Genomic DNA, 19,353 nt, shown 5'->3' on the forward strand with positions numbered 1-19,353 from the left:
ACCACCGTGTGCGGAAGTTATAACGTTGGTAACGTCACGTGACGTAGACTTCTCAGAAGCCCATAGTTCGAGGTGATTTCACCGACGTGAATACATATATTCTATTCCCACATCTATTGGTCTTTGCTCTAAGTCAAGCTAAAATATATATTTTTCGCTTCGAGTTGTGTCGAAAAGCAGCTGTAAGTTACGGAAATTGCATTGACATCATTAGTGATTGTTTTTCTCGAACATCCACTGCAAAAGTACGGGAAGAGAGTCGTAAGAATCAGACTTCCTGTTGAACGATATCACAATTTTGCGTTTTGTTTACATTCTAAACAGCAATATGGTAAAACATCACCACAGAAACACACTTGGTCGGAAGATATGTGTAAAACGTGATTCAGTGGTGTTTTTACAACCGACAAAATAATTTATTTTTTGGATCTCTTCGAATTCGTTTTGAATTCTGTCAGGACACGCACCTAGTGCAGATTTAATTAATCTTCCATTTTGAGCATCTTTGAATGAAAAATACGATAATAACCTATTTAAGAGAAAGAAACTGTAAGATTTTTAAGTCACTGGTCAAAAAGCGACACCCCGATTCAGCTGCTGAATTTCTAAAAATAAAAAGCTATTTCTTCGGGATTTTCCTTTGTCGGTGTAAGTCCCTTCTATATTAATAAACAAAGAAAATCAAGAAAAATGAAATAAAGAAAACAGTTTTTAACATCATTTTCGCTCGGTCATACTTTATCCTTTCGATTTTAAAACCTTAATTTATACATTAGCATCGGAGCGGAATGAGGAACATGCATTTGAGGAACATTTGAAGATGTGAAACCCCGTTCGATCAAACGGGAAATGAATACAGAGTGGGCAATTAGATCATCGATTGAAGTAGTTTTAATTTTACTTTCAGCGACTAACATCCACCTTTTAGCCACATTGAAGCCAAAAGAAACTTATATACGTGAATAACGTTAAAAAAGTAAGATAATCTGTAGTTTCAATCCCCGAAGCCTAACAAAGAATCTTCAAATTACAGGTTTTTCTTAGTATGCAAATATTGGAAACGTCCTAGCGTGACGTCTCTAGGATGTTGGTGTTCGTTACATGTAAACAACTCAGATGTCACGTTCTAGGAGCTTTTTTTTTCTGTCAGGCCGGATTTCCCCATGCTTCGAAAAACTACCTTTTCAGTAAAGGTTTTCCTTTACCGAATTACACCCACTGACAAAATTTTTAAACTGCTTTATTTGAAATTTACAGATTTTAACATAAATGGATGTCGTTACAAGATGCCACCGAGATGGCCATGTTGAGCATCTTGGTTTGGTTTTGTTCTTTTGTTCCTTCTTAAAACATCCCTTTCTCGTTGTTTACAAAATTCAAACTTTACCTTCAATTACTATGAAAAAATTTCAGTTTCAGCGTATTTGGAAGCATATTCTAATTTAGACCCATTCATAGTTCGACAGGAACATCTAAAGTTATGTAAGAAGTTGTTATTACAATTTTAATCAGAAATAATTTGTCTCCCTAGCTGACAACCTGTATTCCATGCCACAATTAAAGGGATATAAAAAGAAAATAATACCATTATCGGTGGTAGGGCAGAATGTAAAGGTTGAATCCCCAATTACACAAACTTGTTAACAATACCACGCGCACAACTGAGTGGGAACTATTTTTGGCCTATAGATAAAAAGGACTTCAGAATCTTCCTGTTAACAAAAATCAACTTTTTTCCTATTTCTTTATAAACTAGTGGGCAAGATGCTCTTTTTGAGAACAATTTTTCTAAAATTAAGCAAGAGCACAGAGACTATTCTTTCTCTCACTTCTGTGCTGGCCAATTTCTACGTAAATGGAGAACTACTGTTAACTTGTGACCGTCACAAACTTGCAGACCAAGTGGGACAAGACGTAAGACATGTGAGAAAGATTTTAAAGATTAAGCAGGCAGTCGTGTCTCCTGACGCTGTCAAATTTACGGTCACAATTTGTATAAGTTCATGTTTCTCACTGCTTCAGTATAAACGTGCATCCTAATGCTGTGATTAACCTTGTCGATAATTATGGGAAACTGAAGCCGATCAAAATCCTTTAAACACGAAGAAAGCACGCCAAAAACCCTCGTACTGTGACGCAGCCTGGGCCACGAATTTAGTATTTCCTTTACAGCTCTAAGAGACTAGTTCATATTTTTCGCCTGAGGTAGTGAGATTGGGAGGATTTTGGCGGGGATCACATGGTTTTTTTAAATGGAAACAGTGGGAAATCATTTATCTCTAGCAAGAGGACTATAGGATATGGAAAACCAATAAATGAGGGGGGGGGGGAGGGGGGAAAGGACCAGAAAAAGGATACAGAGGCTTAGGGCGGGAGTTTGGTAAATTTTATTATGACATTATCAAAATCTTTCGATTCCCCCCCACCCCCTTGGCAGTGAAAAAAATGACCTGTTCCTAGGCCCGAATAACTATTTCTATAGGAGCCCCTAATCACATTGTAACACCTGTTTGTGTCTCATTGTGTCTCTGTCTGTGTCTGTCAATGTGTTCACAGAAGTCTTATGACCTTGGTTTTTTGTATTCTTGCTGAAATTGCTAATGAACTTGAACACACCTGCAATAAACAATCTGTCAAAATGTAAACCGGATTTCCCATTAAAAAAATATTTCATTATCGCCAAGGTCAGTGAATCGAACAGGGTCATTGTACATGGCAGATTTACTTTTTATTTTGTGTGGGCGTAGTACAGATCACTGGCCAAAAATAGTAAGCTGAGAAGAAACATAAAGGTTATTAATATCTGGCTTTTTTGACACCCTTCAACAACGCTTTATCTTTAGAACAGCTCCACAAATTTTTCCTCTCTCCGTCGTAAGTCGCATGTTATCTGTTATATCGATACATACAGGATGCAATTATGTACGTGAGAAGTTATCGTCACAGATGTGAACATAAACTGTCTGACTGGCCTTTAAAACGTCACAAGATGAGCCTGCCTCGTTATTTCCATTAGTTCTTCATGCTCCTTATTGTTTTATCATCGCCTGTATTGTGTTTTTCTGTTTTTCTGTTATTACCGAGCTAATACTTTGTAGTCTCCACTAACCTGAAGGGAATTTTGACTCAAAATATCTAGTTGTAGATAACCATTAAATAAACAGACACGGTAGCTTTATTTTCTTTCCATATAAAAGAAAATTATTTTTTTCCTATCTCTCATCACTTATCCAATTCCAAGTTCCGATTCACATAAGATCAGTATATTTTACGGACGTTGTGCAATGACGTTTACGAAGAACGTGCACCTTGTTACTCTTCACAGAAACGTGACTTGTTGCACAGACCTCTCTTTTGCGAAAGGAAGAAGAATCTTACAATTTTAGGATTATGCACCACTTTATCACTCAGAATTTCCTACTGAAAATTACCGGTTTTTTATTCAGTCAACGATTTCTTAGCTGAACTCTATTACGCAAACCAATCTGTGTGCAAAATATTCCTTGATGGACACGCTTGCCCACACAAATCGACAGGAACTAAGAGGAAATATGAATTAATTTGATTGATTTGTCACCCCAAGCACACACCGGCTATAAAAAACGTGCTATATTGTAAGCAAACATTTCAAAAGTGTTTACTTAAAAGCTTACTGCAAAAAAACGGGTGAAATTTGTAAAAGTTTCCTTGTACTCTGAAAAATGCTTTCCTTGCTTTTTCATTTACATTTCCCGCAGGTAAATTCAGCACGTGTCTCGTCATGCCATTTTAGCCTAGGTTTTTTCCTGCGAGAAAAATCTTCTTCCTGTTCATAATCATGAATTTGTTTCTTTAAGTCTTCTTGTCACATAAACAGGAAGCTTGAGATAGTGGAATTTAGCCTTTGACCACTAGAAGTCTTAGAGATCACAAACCACCGTGACTAGAAGATAAATTTATCTACTTTCAATGATAGTTCTGTCACTATCTATTACGTGACAGAGTAAATGGTGTAGGCAATCAGACTGCAATATTCGTTAAAGAACGCAATTAAATTTTATACCAAATCGGGTAAAAGCGAGAGTGCCTGCCTCTCATGGCTGTGGCCGTGGTTGGATTCTTGTACACATGAGCACGAGCTGCCAAATTTCGAGAGGAAGAATCGTAGTGCTTCAGTGCGCAATGTGACATCAACGGAACAGCTATTAAAATTCGAAAAACATCCCGCCAATTTTATACATTTCACAAGAAGTCCTGGAGGTTGCGGTACGCAGACCAAATGAATTAAGGATAACGTTTCAACCAGCCTACACTAACTTTAAATTTATTGTACGAATATTTGTTAAAATGAAAAGAGATATTTTCTGACACTTAATACAAGCTTTTTTGACTGATTATTAATAGCTCTGACTTCCGCTTAATCAATTCTGTCAAGGAATGACATATTGTGAAATCCCTTTATCACTGCGGTTTAGTTACGACTCAAGGGTTTAAGTGTCGCAGGAAGAAACGGATTTGAAGCATTTTTTTTTTTTAATTATTCCAAAAAAATAATGCCTGCACTAAAATTGTTTTACGGTCTCCTATCTAAACAAACTGTTTCCTTTTAAGCTAAGCGCTAAAGGCACCATCCAGATCCTGTTTGTAATATTTGTCACGACCACATAAATATTGATCCTGCTTCAATCTTCAATTTGTCACACGTCAAGATACGCGTTATATAACTGAAGAACAATATTATTAATTGACGCTTTTGAATACACGAACAAAACGATTTCAGTTGTCTAAACAACCCCATTTCATCTTGGACCTGAACCCGTCCCTCTTGGAAATACCGTTGTGAGTTGCCTTCAACTATGACGATCTCTGCAGACTACATGTATCTCTCCCAAACTGTTTTTCGTTTCCGTTGAGAGATCACAGAAGTCTCATCTTTGACCTCGCTTCAGCAAATTCAACAAGGCCTTCTAACCACAAAGCGCATTCCAGAACGGTAGCCTGTCAGCAGCACTTGATTTCAACTTCCTGTATAAAGACCTCTCCGTTGAGCAAGATCGAAGAGATTATGCCTCTGATGAAAGTGGAAGTGTTCCAGAGCGTTTTGACGCCGTCCAAGACATAAGCAAATTTTGGCCTTATAGTTCTCAAGAAAAAGTTTCTTAGAAAAATGAACATAAAGTCTTCTCCCTCTGTGATTAACCAAAGGATCTCAAGCAAGGCTCGACTTTCGCTTCAGCAAAGTCAACACGGCCCTCTCACCGCAAAACGCATTCCTGAACGGTCGCCTGTCAGAAACACTTGATAATATGCACCTCTCCACTCCGGAAAGACGAAGTGTACAAGAGGATTTCGATGCCTTCGAAGGCATAGGCAGACGCTCTCTCAGGGTGGTATGGGGGGGGGGGGGTTAAGTGTGTTTTAAATACACGAGTTTTCGCAATAAAAGTACAAACAGTTTTAAGAGCCTCTAAAATTTCCAACTTCCTTACATAGAATTCTAGGCTTCGCCGTATACAAAGATGCACAATCATTTCCTGTATTAAGATTACAATTGAACAGTGTTGAATTGTGTCTTTTCACCTTGTGGCTTTTTGTCGTTTAAGCGAAACAGGAAACCAACATATCGATGATACAAAATACAAAAGGGATGTCAGTTATGACGGAAGTCAACACCAGATAATATCGGAGTAAACGCGGTTTTCGCTGTGACATCAAGAACCCTCAATCCCTTACATAACCACACTCGAACAGAAAGCATGCCACGTCCTTGTTACAGAAGCAAAATAGTTTATCAGTCAGGTATTTCAAGATATCGGAAAAGAAAAGTAATTTATCAACCTCCATCACTTTTATCAAATAGATAAATAAATAACGTGCTATATATCACACGATTTGCTAAACAATCGAAGTCTTAAATAAATTTCTTCGGTTCGATAATTCTTAAAAAAATTCAAAATTCGAATAACAATTGTTCCCATTTTCCATTTTATTGCCCAATATCCTTCTTTCACTATCCACAGACATTCCTTTGGCGATCTGCTAAACCGGCTTAACTTTCACTTTACCCGAACGTCTCTGTGAAGCAAGTGACAGCGCTTTACTTTCGAAAGGTGATTTATACTTCCCATACGCACACAGTCCTAAGCATTTGGGGTTCGTGAGGCCTTCATCAGCAGAAGAGACAACGATCGTGATAGTTTCTTAACCTAAATTTTGATATCTATTTATTTACGATAATTTTGGACATTTTATTAGCCCACTTAAAAGTTATATGCTTCACACAAGCTGCGTTTCAGTCCTCATTAACACAGGTGACGTGACAGTTATCACATTAATATGTAACTAAAAACATTTCGTATAAAGAGTGAATAAATATGACAATAACAGTAGATTATGTCGATTCAACTGTTACTCCATATTCAACAAGGGGTTGAAGATTCTACATAAATACATTGAAAAAGTTCTACGGCTGTGTGACTCGTCGTGAGGAGAAGCACGAAACTGATGCTGTTAAAATATACTTCAGTCTGTTGAATCTCAGAGTTAGAACCTATTTGTTACTCTATATTATCGTAAATATTTTTATATTCTGATTTGAAAACTACGTTAAAGATTACCCACCTTTCTCCCAACAGGATCAAGTTGAGGGAGGGGTGGGTTGGAGAGAAATGGAGGTAGGTTGGGGGAGGGAAGGGGGCGTGGCTGTGATGGGCTTGAAAGGGAAATTAATATCATGTAACGTAACGTTATCAAATTCATCACTCTCACTGATTTTTTCCTCTAATCAAAGACGGAGGTTATGTAAGATTTTATAAATAAACATTATAATTTTCTACTCTAGCGTAATTAGAAGTAACAAAAACTGTTCTAGAAATGAGAAACAAACAAACAAACAAACAAAAACAAAACAATACAGAACGGAAAAAAAACGTGTTAAATGGAAATGAGCACATCTGGTATCTAATTTAAGGAACTGTTTAAAGATCTGATCCAGAGGGGAAAACCCCAGTTATTTCTGGATAGTAACTTTCTTTTTCTAAAATTAGCACTTTCTGAATAAAAAACTTCTGAGAAGAGCGTTGTTTTTACGTCCACTTTGCAAGAAGGGAAGTGTAATGCTCTAAGTTTCTTCTTCGCTGCTGCTGAAGGTAGCTTTTTCCCGCTGAGAGCTGAAAAGAAAAAAACATGACTCTTTTGAATAGAAACTAAACATTTTGAGTAAATGATGCATCATATTAAACAACATTCGCGTCAGATTTAAATCTGGCGAAAGCCATATTTGAACGATACAACATAAGCTGCTGAAGGAGAGCTAGGGCCGAGTCAGAGCAAAGTTTCCCATCGAAACCAAAGGCAGGACAACAACACCCTTCCACTTCATACAGAAATCACCTAATAGGTTAATAAGTGAAAAATTTAAAGACATATTTCAAACTGCTAAAAACCTTCAATACACCCTCCAAACACTTACATCTGTGTACATTTGGTGAGTTAAAAAAAATAGCAAATTAGCGAATACATGTTCTTATCCTGCCGCCTCTAAGAGTTATAGAAAACGTTATCGGGTGATGATTTTTCGCTTAACTTTTTTTACCAAAAGGAAAACCGTAATAAATTTATGTCCAGTCTAGTGCTCATTCTAACCCGTTACCCCTAATTACTTTCGATACTCAATGAGAAATTGCTCAACTGCCGGCATTACTGACGTTCGCGCGCACAACTTATGGTATAACCCCCCACCCACCCCCACCCCTTCCACTGAGCTGAGAGAATCTCTTCTTTAATTTAAAGAAACAGCGGCGTGGAAGGAGAGGGGGGTATTGCTCCTCACATACATGGTTAGACGAGAATAAGTTTCATGAGAAAAAGGATAATGATAGCTCATGACGAAATTCAACTCCTTACTTGTATATCAAGGCGTCCTCATCTTCAGACTCGTTCAACATCGAAAATGTGGACTGATCACGGAAATAGGACTCTACAACAACCAATAAGAACAAAGGTAAATATCACAATGAGCCCATGAGACCTCAAAACAAAAGCACAGAAGCGAGGTAGAACGAGAGCGACCAAGTCGTGATTGGTTTAACTTTTGCATCTGATTGGTTGATAGAATGGCGCGAATTTTTTTTAGACCAAACATGGTTTGAACGACATTTTGAGTTTATTTTCGGTCCATAGAAAAATACATTTCAAAAAAAGAACACCGTAAAATTAACCAGCAAAAACGAAGAATATGAAATGGAAATGTCTCTATATTAAAGGGGTTAACACGGTGTAATGGCATTTCACGTTAATTTTCGTTCGCCGACACAACCAAACGAGAACGAGGAAATTACATCACGACACGGGAGTAAAGGACAGGGAGGATCTTGACATTCTTGTGATGGGGGGATGTTCGAACTCTGATTAAGAAACATCCCCAAATCATCAAAAATTAGCCGGTTGGGTCGCAATATACAATTCTGCCGTTGCAAGGTCTGCAGGTCTAAAGGGGAAAGAGGTTCTGCAACTCTCCAAATGTGAAGAGAAAGGAGAAAACTAAACAATAACCAGCCAGACAAATTTGATAAGGACACACGTTGTCTTACCATAAAGAGCATTCTTGGATGGTGAATACACGAATGCCATGGTGTACAAGTAGAAGTTGAGCAATCCAAAAAACGTCAGGAATTCAGCAGGTATTCAGTGTTAAAGAATACACTTTGAATCCTTACAAAGCAACAAATTTGACAGACATGTCTAACAAAGGTGGCGAAAAAATTACTGGGAAACTGTGGTTTGGGCAAGTTTTGATCTCAGCTACTGTATTCAAAGTCATTTGATTACCAATACGCATTGACCCATAACAGCGGTTTTAAACCATTCTCACCGCCTATATGCCCGACAACTACCTGATTTGCTACAGAAAAATAATCTACTGATCAATCCTTGGACTGAAAGGGTTAAAGCTAACTCTTGATAAAAATTTGTTAAGCAGAAAAAGAAATCATTTTTGTTATTAGTGATTGCTTGTTAGAACAAAAGGATATAATTATCATAGTGTGTTTCCAGTTCTGCAACAAAGTTGTCCTGCAACACTCCAGTCCCAAACCGAAGGCCGGTGATTACCAGACTGAAATACAATTGAAGAGTTAATTAAAAAAAAAACAAAAAAACCAGGTGATGAGGTACACATAAATGATAAGGCATATGGCTGTGGAGCTATCAATCAATGCCAAACCCTGAAGGGTTGAAATTGTGAACAGAAAGTTGCCATAAAAATTATTTGATGAAAACTGTATTTCTTCAAATAAGCACTCATGCCCAAATAAGTGCCCCACTACTCCTTAAAATTTCTTCAATAGTAGGGATACAAGGAAAACCTGTTTCTATTGCCATTTCATTTACAATTTTTTGAACTTAAACAGCAAGGGAATCAATACAGGAGAAGAATAAGCACCCCCTCAATTAAGTGTCACCTTCCCTCCTTGTATCTGAAATTTTGAAAAAGCGCATAAGTGCTTATTGGAGGAAATAAGTTAATGATAATCCCACCAACTCATAAACTGTTCAAAGACATCAAATTGCACCTTATTTCATTGGTTTTAGGTCTTTGAAAAGTTTACTGGTCCCTATATACATGTATTGCAAACAGCACCCAGAATCAATTGATTACCATTACATGTAAAGTATGGTTAGTCACTGTTAAACTTATAACAAAGATTATACTGCATACCTTATTGTCAAGACAATCAGCATAAGACCTGTGAGGAACTTAAGGCGAACATCTGTGAACGCAAAGTGGGAGAACTTTGACAGATAAGTTAATTTAGGCTAATTGCTTGTAAGTTGACAGGTGGAGGGCTGACTTTTACTGCCACATACAGCTGTACTGATATCCAACTCTAGTTGAATGTTTTTTTGATAAATGACTGCCATATTGAAAAAACAAATCTTGATCAGCATTTGGAGTTAAGAATTACCTTTGATTATAACAACATTACTTTCAATTCCAATTACCTCAACAAGGGAAAAAAACAAGAATTAAAAAAATCAGGCAAATAAAAATTGCCATTTTTCATCTTAGACACTGCATGACTTAACTCACATTTGACAGCATGTGTTGTAAAACCGTTAAGATTCTGAAAAGGAAATTCAATAGATGACTACTTCTCTTTTTCGTCTCACATCAATATTCAACTTACCAAAGTAAGGCATGGCTCTGAGCTCACTGTATGCCCTGAATAACAGGTAGATCAAATACACCAGGTAAATGGCACCAATAGTGAAGAACATCACCTTCAGACCCTGTGAAAAATGGTCACAACATTCAGAGATGAGCATGCATCTAAATAATCATTACAAACCACAGATGCAAGACAAGAAATCTGTGAACAGAGTCTTTAATTTCACTATGGATATACCCAGAATTTTTTTGAGGGAATTTATTCTTGCAGATTGAGGAAATTCCGCAAAATCCACCAAAATTAAAACCAGCAAAATTTCCATCTTCTCCCAATAACATCCACACATTATCCAGCCAACATGCAATGAGAATACTCAAACTTATTGAGTAGAAGTTAGTAGTCTTGATCTAATACCACATTCTTGTTTTTGTGACTAAAAGGAAATGTGCAGTAGCCAGAGGGGAGAACTAACAATCAGATCTTGGGAGTTAAAGGGTTAACATAGATAGCTAATGACAAATTTTCACTTATCATGACAAAACTCCTGTATTATATTTTCAACATCCTGTGCTTTCTTACCATAAAATGGCCAATATCTATCTTGTATTGGTACGTGGGATCTTGTAACTCATTATACCTGTCAAGAAAGAAGTATCTTTCATCAGATCACCTTAATATTTCCACCCTCCTCCTCCTTAGAGAGATCAACCATGACTGTAGTTCAAACTGATCATGGAAATAAATGAATGCAGTACCCTTTGTTGCACTGTGTACTTTACACTTTTTTCAAAGGCTTAAGCAGCATATAAGATTATTCAGGTGCAGCATTATTACAACCTCATTTGCCAATAAGATACTCTTTCAGATGGTTGCTAACATAATTACTGAACAACCAAATCAACAAAGCTTCAAGAAGAAAATGGAATGTTTTTTTTCATTAAGAAACCAAAGATTTGTGCAGAATAAAGCTTTAAATGGCTTTTAGTCCAACATCAACTTCCCCCCATTTTTCAGAAAGGAAAAAAACACTTGAAAGAACTTTTTGGTTATCTATCACAAGTCAGTGTAAGCTTCTTCCTATGTACCCTTCAAATGAAAACTTACTGTTGCCAAGATGACAGGGTGAATGATGCAATCCATAGAAGGCCAACTATGAGAACTTTTGGGAGATAGAAACTTAATTTTCTTTCACTCTGTTTTAAGTAAAAAAAAAAAAAAGATTTCAATGAGTTGTTTCACGTAATTCACTACCTTAAGAGTACTACTCAACCACAAATGCAACTACCCCAATTCCATGACTAGACTGGATGTTGCTCTTCATTAAGAGAGCAAGAAATTTTTCATACACACCAACCAATTGGGAAAAGCCTCAAACATGCTGTCTTTTCAATCCATTCAAGTCCAGAAAGGCAAATAATGTCTTAAAAAACTGGGTCTTAACAATGTACTGAAATCAGCTGTCTATTACATCTAACACTCAGGCATTCTTTTTGAGAGAAAGGGAACCATGAAAGAGGAGGACTTTTCTCAAAAAGGAATATCTGATTATAACTCATTGAAAGTAACACCACTGCTACATCTGATCTTTCAGAACTCATTTCAAAATTTTCTGCAAAAGAAAAATCACCTCTTCCATACTGAGAATAAGAAGAAAATTTTAAAAACCTGTCTGATGCCATGGAAGGCACAAAGCCAGAAGAGCAACAGGCCACAGAGAAATGATGCCTGGAACACTGAATCAAACATTCCAGGAACCCAACTGTTCACCAGGAAGTTGAGAGGAAATAATGGGTCTATTGAAAAAAAACCATAATGAAAACAATAAGACTAGTATAATTTAAGAGCTGAAAAGAGTTTTCAGTGGATTGTCTAAGTAGTTGCATCACTCCTTCTTTAAGGTTAGGAATAGTGTATAAGGCGGTGAACATAACTCCTCCTGTTTACAACAAAACAAAATGAGTGCCTGCGGTTGGTTTGGAAACATTTCTGACAGAAACTGAAATGTTAAAAAGGGAAAAGAGAAATAAATGTTTGCTGTAAAACTTAAATAAAGCACTACCAGTCTCTTACTTTGCACTCAAATTTCATTTCCATAGATCACCTTAATTTATTCCTAACAGCTCCTCAAAAGTTGTGCAACCTCTTTGCAGAACTCTGTTATCAGCCAAAATATAGATCATCCCCATGGAGGAAAAGTTTTCTGCACCAGCTGAGCTGAGATGAAACACTCCCTCAGAATTTTCAACCCAAAATCTATCAATTCTCCTTACTGTCTGTCATACATTTCTCATGTGTTTGTATCTTAAAATAAGTAGTTGTTGAATTAATCAGCAGCTCAAGTTGATATTTTACTTTCTCTTTGTGATCTTTTTATTTGACAGAGTCTTGATGCTTTCTAGCACAATTACTTATTGATCACTCCTGCCAGTGAAAAGGTTGAAGGAAATCACTTACCATTGTACAACAGCAGCAGTGGAAGAAGAAGTGACATCCATCTGAACAAAGAGAAATTTATTAGATTTAGAGACACTTAATTGTATGTAAGACTGTCACAGATTTTTTTGCACAAACAATATTTTTTTTCAAGTATGATTCTAGACCCGATTATCAGCAAAAAAGCTTTCAAAAAAAGTTTACAATAGTCTCATTATCAACTCAACAACATGTGGATATCTATTCATCCTAAAGCTACATTTGTATGCTCCAACAGATGACAAAGACAGTTCAAGCATGGAGAAACGCATGCTTGAAACTTGTTGCCTAAAGATGAACATCAGGAGTTGCAGCCAATAGGAAACATTTCCACCATATTCAAAACTACACAGGTGCTCTTTAAACAGTGTTTTTATAAATAATTGTAGGAAACAAAAGCTTGTAAGTTACCAATAAACTGAAATAAACTTGGCTTATTGATTCTTTCCCTTGATATTACATGCAATTCTTCATTTACATGTGACTAGCAGCAAAAAAATTCCATTCATGAATTTAAAAAAATTGTCTCAAGTTTGACTAACAATGCAATTGATATGATGCATAAATAATTATATCAAAGTTAAAAGCCAGAATTACTGCATTGAGAGACTATGCAAGTTCCTTACTTCTGTTCTATAGACCACTCTCGTAATGGAAATCTTCTCAATGAGTGAGCAAACATACACTGAAACCAAAAAAATCACAATTCGATGATCTTCCAGAGACCTGAGGGCTACATTAGTCATTTCCTTAAATATAATTCTCTGTGGTGAATTATGGATATTTATAAAGGACTGAAATTTTAGTTTGATAATCCTAACTTTCAGTTGTTTAGCTGGATCCCTTAGCAGCAAACATAGAAACCATGCAAAGTTGCCACACTCCCAAAATAAAGCTCTTAAGCAAAGATTGTGGCTCCACCCTGTTGTGATGTTGGGGTTTGATCCTAGCTAAAACCTTAAAACTTTTTCAAACTTTTTTTCCTGCTCTGTTTTTAATTACAGTTCATCTTTTAGGAACAGTTCTCTATTTGAAAACAAGTTAACATCACTTTCAACCAGTTACTTACTGTAACCATGAATGTAAGGACAAGGAATACAAATCTGAACCAGATTTCAACTTGACTGAAATCAGCACTGTAATGTTTCAACTGCAATCAAAGTGAACAGTTAGTCATTAGTTTGTTGCACCTCTGAAAACATTTTACAGGTGAAGAATTGATGAAGCTATGCATTCATTTGTAAATATCTCAATTTACAATCTGCATCAACCCTTTCCATTTCTAATGATCCTCATTCCATTTTTGTTCATAATTTCCATTTTGATGTTTTTCTATCGAACCAAACTAAAATTCTGTGGCTTCTTTCAAATTAAAGATAATTTTACATGCTAGCTTATTGAACCCCAATGTAAGATGTAATTCCATTTTTGTTCATAATTTCCATTTTGATGTTTTTCTATTAAACCAAACTAAAATTCTGTGGCTTCTTTCAAATTGAACCCCAATGTAAGATGTAAATGTATCATTTATTCACAGCTATTTAACTCCAAATTATGAAAAAACTACTTGAATATAAAACTATTGTGTCACATGTTTGAGAAAATAGTGGTGAATCAAATAATTTTTCTGCCAATGCAAATTACATGTCTAATATGAGCTTCAAATTACATTATTTCCTCTTCCCTTTAACACATTCACATTGATATCTTATAAAAAACACTGATGAACAACTCACAATTTCATATCTCAAGTACAAAGGCTTACCACAAAATCAATGTCTCTAATATCTATTCCTTTAGGAAATTGGAGGCCATGAAAGTTGACAGTTGCCACATATGATGGATAATCAAGATATCCAAGATGTAAAATAACCAAAGGATTGCATTCCTGGAACCAAAAAGATAACCAGACAATAACTTAAAACATGTAAACCTGGAATTTACTTGTATTTCACCCGAGGACAGTTTGCTATTTAGTACCTATCAAATACTTCTTAATATAAATTTTTTCTACAATGGACTTCAGAGGATGAAAATTTTGGATATTGGAATTTTTAGTGTGTGTGTATGTGTGCTATGCAAGAGCAACTTTCCCATTTGACATTATAGTAATTTTTGTTGAGAACTAATTCTTGTAACTTTCTATTCAAACACTTTTTTCGTCAACTAAGGTGGCCAAATCACACAATAATACATTGTAGTACTTATATTTAGAAATCAGTTATGCTTGGTTGACTGTTTTGTTTCAATAATGTTGCAAAATTGACCAAAAATAGTTAATTTAACTACCATTAATTGCAGATGTAGCTTATAGTTGCTGATGACTGGAATAAAAAATAGTATAGGTAGTAGAAGGTAAACAAAACTTAACAATTGTCAAAACCTCTTTGACTCAATCTTGATGTAATTGCTTTATTGAGACTCAGCACTGCATATTATTTGTGTGTGATCAAAAGAAATTTGTGTAATATCCTGTTCTTTATTTAAAATTTCAGGGGGAAAACCCCATCTTCAAATGTATTGACTGTAGTGTAGGGCCATAGACTACGAAGATCAACTTGATAATAATAACAACAAGAAAATAAGCAAAGAACCTCAAACCTTTTGACATTGCAACTGGCGAGTCCTGTTGAAAGGAGTTTCAGCTATTAAATGATAACTACTGTCCTTGGCTCTTCCATAAATCTTAACACTCAGGTGAAAACTGTCTGAGAATGATGCCCCTACAAAAAAATGACAAAAACATGCATGAAATACATGTATTAGTAAAAAAAAGGCAATTTCTAGGATCCCCCAATGCTCTTTTGTAAGATGAGAATAAGAGCAGCTCTTAATCTTTTAATGTGAAAATCATTTTTTAGTCTCACATGTATCGCACTCAGAAAATAGATTTCACTCAGCAATACCCAAAAAGCAATATTCAGCTTTAATACAGTTTGTTTAGTAAACTGATAAGCTAGATTTTCTTACAACTTCCACAATAATCACGGTTGTCAACTGAAGCTAGTAGGCAGTATACAGGAAGTACAGTGCTTAAACTATTAGTGGTGTAGACAGCTCAGGTAACTTAAGAGACAGGAAATAAGTACAGGTGTACTTTTGAACTGATTTTTAAATCAATGTATATTAAAATGTGCTCTAGCAGAATACTGCCAGGGTATATTTAGCATAAATCTCAGAATGTTTCAAAATCTCAGAATGTTTAAAATTTAACTTTTTTTGCATGTTGCTTTGCAACATGTCATGCTTCCTATACAAGCAAAATTCAATTCAGCCACATGCTCAGCTAACATCATACACCTATCACATTTTATAATGACACACCTGATAATGCTTTTATACTCAATTTAAAAACAATATTACAGTATACCTGCTTTTGTTCCATTCAGTTTGATCTGGCAAAGTAACCAAAGTTGTTGATTGAAAGTTGATAGGATACCTGTGTCTATCTGAAACGGCCCAGTCTGTAGATGAAAGAAGAACTAAAAACTTTTAACTTACACTTTAACAACAGCAGGGAAGCAAACCCCATGTTTTGATTTTGCAGTAATTAAATTTGTTAACCATCTTTAATGTCAAGGAAAAATTTGCATAGTGGATGAGTAGTTGTACATTGATCTCTTTAAATACTTAAATTTAAAACATGTTATTTTGAAAACAACTTGCTGATTGCTTGTATGTTTCCTTGCCCCTTCAAGTGCTTCACAACTTGCAAATATCTGCATTATTATATGCTAAACCATCAATTAAGGTGTACTCATTACATATGAACTGCATGTAAATCTACTCACCGACAACTTTCCGCTTGGTATGTGAAGGTTTGATGCACTTTGGGTATGTTCAACAATAATGCGAGGTCCTGTAAAAAGAAGCAAATGAAAACAGTTGACTTAAGTAAGAAATAAAACAGTTTCAACCTTACACTCTTACATCAATAATAACACTAAAATACTTCTAGAAATATCTTAAACATGATTGATTCAATCACAGAGTTGCATTAATCAATGAATTAACTACCCTGAAGTCAATAAAACAAAAGAACAGCACCCTTAGAAATGTATAGAGAATATTAAAGAGAATATGTATGCTGATGTTCAAGAGGAGCAAGTTAAGATACCTGGAATCATGAGTCAAGACAGGTTGTGTTAATCAGTGGAGAGTAACACATTGAGTTGACAAAACAGCAACAAACCGACTAAAGCCAGTCAAAGTCTGCAAAACTCATACCTTGCTCAGTAAGCCATAAAAATTTAACAATAAACTTTTACTTTGATTTATATGCTCTAATATATCATATAATTTGAGTTGAGTACAGAATAAAACACTATTCAAATATTTGTGTCACTGTGTTTCAAAAGACACAGATCTATACTGATTCTGCCTAGTTTTACAATCACAGTTGAGTCACAAGTATTTCTTTACACCCCATATAAATGAATTCACCAAACAATTAGAATATCTGCTTATTTCATGCAGTGTGACTTGCAACAAAAATTATGCTTGAAATATTGAAGATGTCATAAGGCTATATGGATATTAAAGCAGTGTTTTCAAATTTTCAAATTGTTTTCAAGACAACTATTTTTAAAAGCTTGGTGCCTCTAAATTCAGTTTGTCATGTATATCAAATTTTTATGTCATCAACCTTCAAGGTAACTGCTGTGACTTTCTAATTATTTCAAATCAATACAGTTGGTTTAAATCAGCTGAGATAATATGGTTTTTAAAGAGAAAGCGTACATGAATATGTTACACCCACTATCAATGGAAACAGAATTCTTCTGATATCAAATTTCAATTTGGTTAACTTCCTTAACGAACAATTTAAGAGAAGCATGATGCTGAAATATAATCAAGGTTAGTTATACTAATGTTGTAACCAATCAATTGTGAATAAATATTGCAAAACGTAGAACCACATACATTGATCAGAGCTAAGCTTATGCAAATTCTCTATTCTTAGAGGATTAATTTTAGTGCTGAATTTTCAAGTACTTTTATTAACTGAGCAGTATTCATTCGTTTTGGGATCAGAAGCGAAAGACGCTCTTTGCCCAAAATGTTAACAAATTGATTGTTCATATTTGTAAGCGTCCCTGAACACCGAGGCAACCGATAACTCGCGAGAAAACACGTCTGAACTTAAAATTTGTCATTAAGGAAAGTCAGGACTTTGATCATTGACCTGTAATTATTTATTTTCACTGCCAGAGGATTTTACTGGTTCAATTCTGAAAAAGACCATTCTTATAAGATTGGAGATAACTCCAGCCATTTTAATGTGTCGTTTTAAGACATATTCAGTAAAAATACAGATTATAAGTACAATGGGAATTTTATAGGCTGTCTAGCCGCTATAACCAAATCGTTGAGCCATTGCCTGACTAGATTACTGCGGCTGCAAAATTTGCCGCTTTTTCCAACGCTCGAATACCCCCCATATACATGAAGAGGCCTTTTTCTCTGCTTTGTACATTAAATTAGCTTCACTAATGGCGACACACCTGCAATTCCAATGATAACTGTGAGGAAAAAAGCCACGAAAAACGAGACGAAGACCAAAACAAACTGCCGCTTAGTAAGAGTGTAGAGCCGCATTTGGACTGTTCTGTGGAGGAAGAAAAACAACACTTCAGTCAGTAACAGCTGTGAAATTAAAAGAACGACAAAAAAAGCATCTATCTTACGAGTCCATTTCCTTGGTAGCCATATTTGAATTTCAGACACAATTTACTCCGCAAACACAACCATATTAACATCGGACGCCAAAGGAACAACTCATTTCGCTTTGTTCAACAAAGTTGAAAGGAACTGGGAACAAGGAAAATTTGCATACTTTCCTCAACACCTCTTCAGACGGAAATATCTCAACATTTTTTTGGATTGCATGTCTGCGAATCAATATTCATCAAATGGATATAGCCTGAACAGTTCTAAGCCAAACTAATGACCTAATGCAAGAAAGTCCTCTTCAAATAAAGAAAAAGATTCTGCTACCTTTCGTCAAGGAAATAAGTTTTAACGATTTTAACAAAATTGACAGGAAGTTAAGCTTCCTGAAATGTTATATTTAAGAGTTATGACCTAAACTTAAATGCGATGAGCTCCTTAAGTTTTCACTCCTGGTCCTTCGCCGTGCGTGCAAACATGAAATTGACAATACAGTATCAGTTGAGACTATCCACGAGATTATGAACTGTTCAAAAAATCTAGGACTAACTCAAGAGAGGTTATTAAAATGTAGATTTCAACCACTTCTATACTTCCACTAGTACGTGATCAAAACTAAGAAAGAACCACAAATTACTTAATCCGACTGGGAATATTTTGTAAGAAGAGATCTCTGTAACTTTCACAGTTTTGCCTTACAACCCTTTCAGCATTTGGTTTAACCTTTACACCAGGCTGTGGCCCTTGCATCAGTTTTTATGTTCTCCATACTGTTCTAGAGACATTTCCTCTAGTATCGTCAAGGATAATTTTTTCAAAAAAATTAAGAGCGTCTTAAGTGATTGGTTATTTCCCGTATTCTCCGAACCTTCATTTTTGATTCAATGGTGATAATGTATAGAGAAATTCATAGTGGGTTCTTGCCACTCCTTGGAATGAAAAGTTAAAGGAGTGAATCGATCAGTCCCGGCTTCTATTAAAAGAGGTGAGTAGAGAATTGACCCTCCGAAGATATTTTATGATAGTTCTTTGCTGAGAACTTGCCTACAAGAATTGTCGAGTT

General features: G+C 35.7%; 1 protein-coding gene across 1 annotated transcript; it reads right to left on the bottom strand.

Moving 5' to 3' along the window:
- Positions 1-6,176: 6,176 nt before the first annotated feature.
- LOC131789415 (transmembrane protein 181) lies at positions 6,177-18,467 on the bottom strand. The gene is made up of 18 exons (XM_059106522.2): positions 18,308-18,467; positions 18,125-18,228; positions 16,412-16,479; positions 15,991-16,084; positions 15,222-15,343; positions 14,386-14,508; positions 13,690-13,770; positions 13,247-13,305; positions 12,603-12,643; positions 11,814-11,941; positions 11,253-11,341; positions 10,728-10,785; positions 10,167-10,269; positions 9,698-9,749; positions 9,012-9,094; positions 8,571-8,660; positions 7,885-7,957; positions 6,177-7,148 (listed from the first exon to the last, which is right to left on the bottom strand). Exons 1-18 carry the CDS (start codon positions 18,328-18,330, stop codon positions 7,100-7,102), a joined length of 1,440 nt encoding a protein of 479 aa, XP_058962505.2. The 5' UTR covers positions 18,331-18,467; the 3' UTR covers positions 6,177-7,099.
- Positions 18,468-19,353: the final 886 nt, after the last annotated feature.

This window comes from Pocillopora verrucosa, chromosome 9 (assembly GCF_036669915.1).
Source record: "Pocillopora verrucosa isolate sample1 chromosome 9, ASM3666991v2, whole genome shotgun sequence".
In the NCBI taxonomy this organism is placed as follows: domain Eukaryota; kingdom Metazoa; phylum Cnidaria; class Anthozoa; order Scleractinia; family Pocilloporidae; genus Pocillopora; species Pocillopora verrucosa.

Bases quoted from the DNA above. Each gene is read 5' to 3' on its own strand.
- LOC131789415 (XM_059106522.2), bottom strand. From the start codon at position 18,330: ATGGCTACCAAGGAAATGGACTC. The intron at 15,344-15,990 runs GTATACTGTAAT...ATTTTTTTGTAG, and splicing joins ACTGAATGGAACAAAAGCAG to GGGCATCATTCTCAGACAGT. The intron at 10,786-11,252 runs GTAAGTTTTCAT...CTTTCTTGACAG, and splicing joins ACCCTGTCATCTTGGCAACA to GTATAATGAGTTACAAGATC.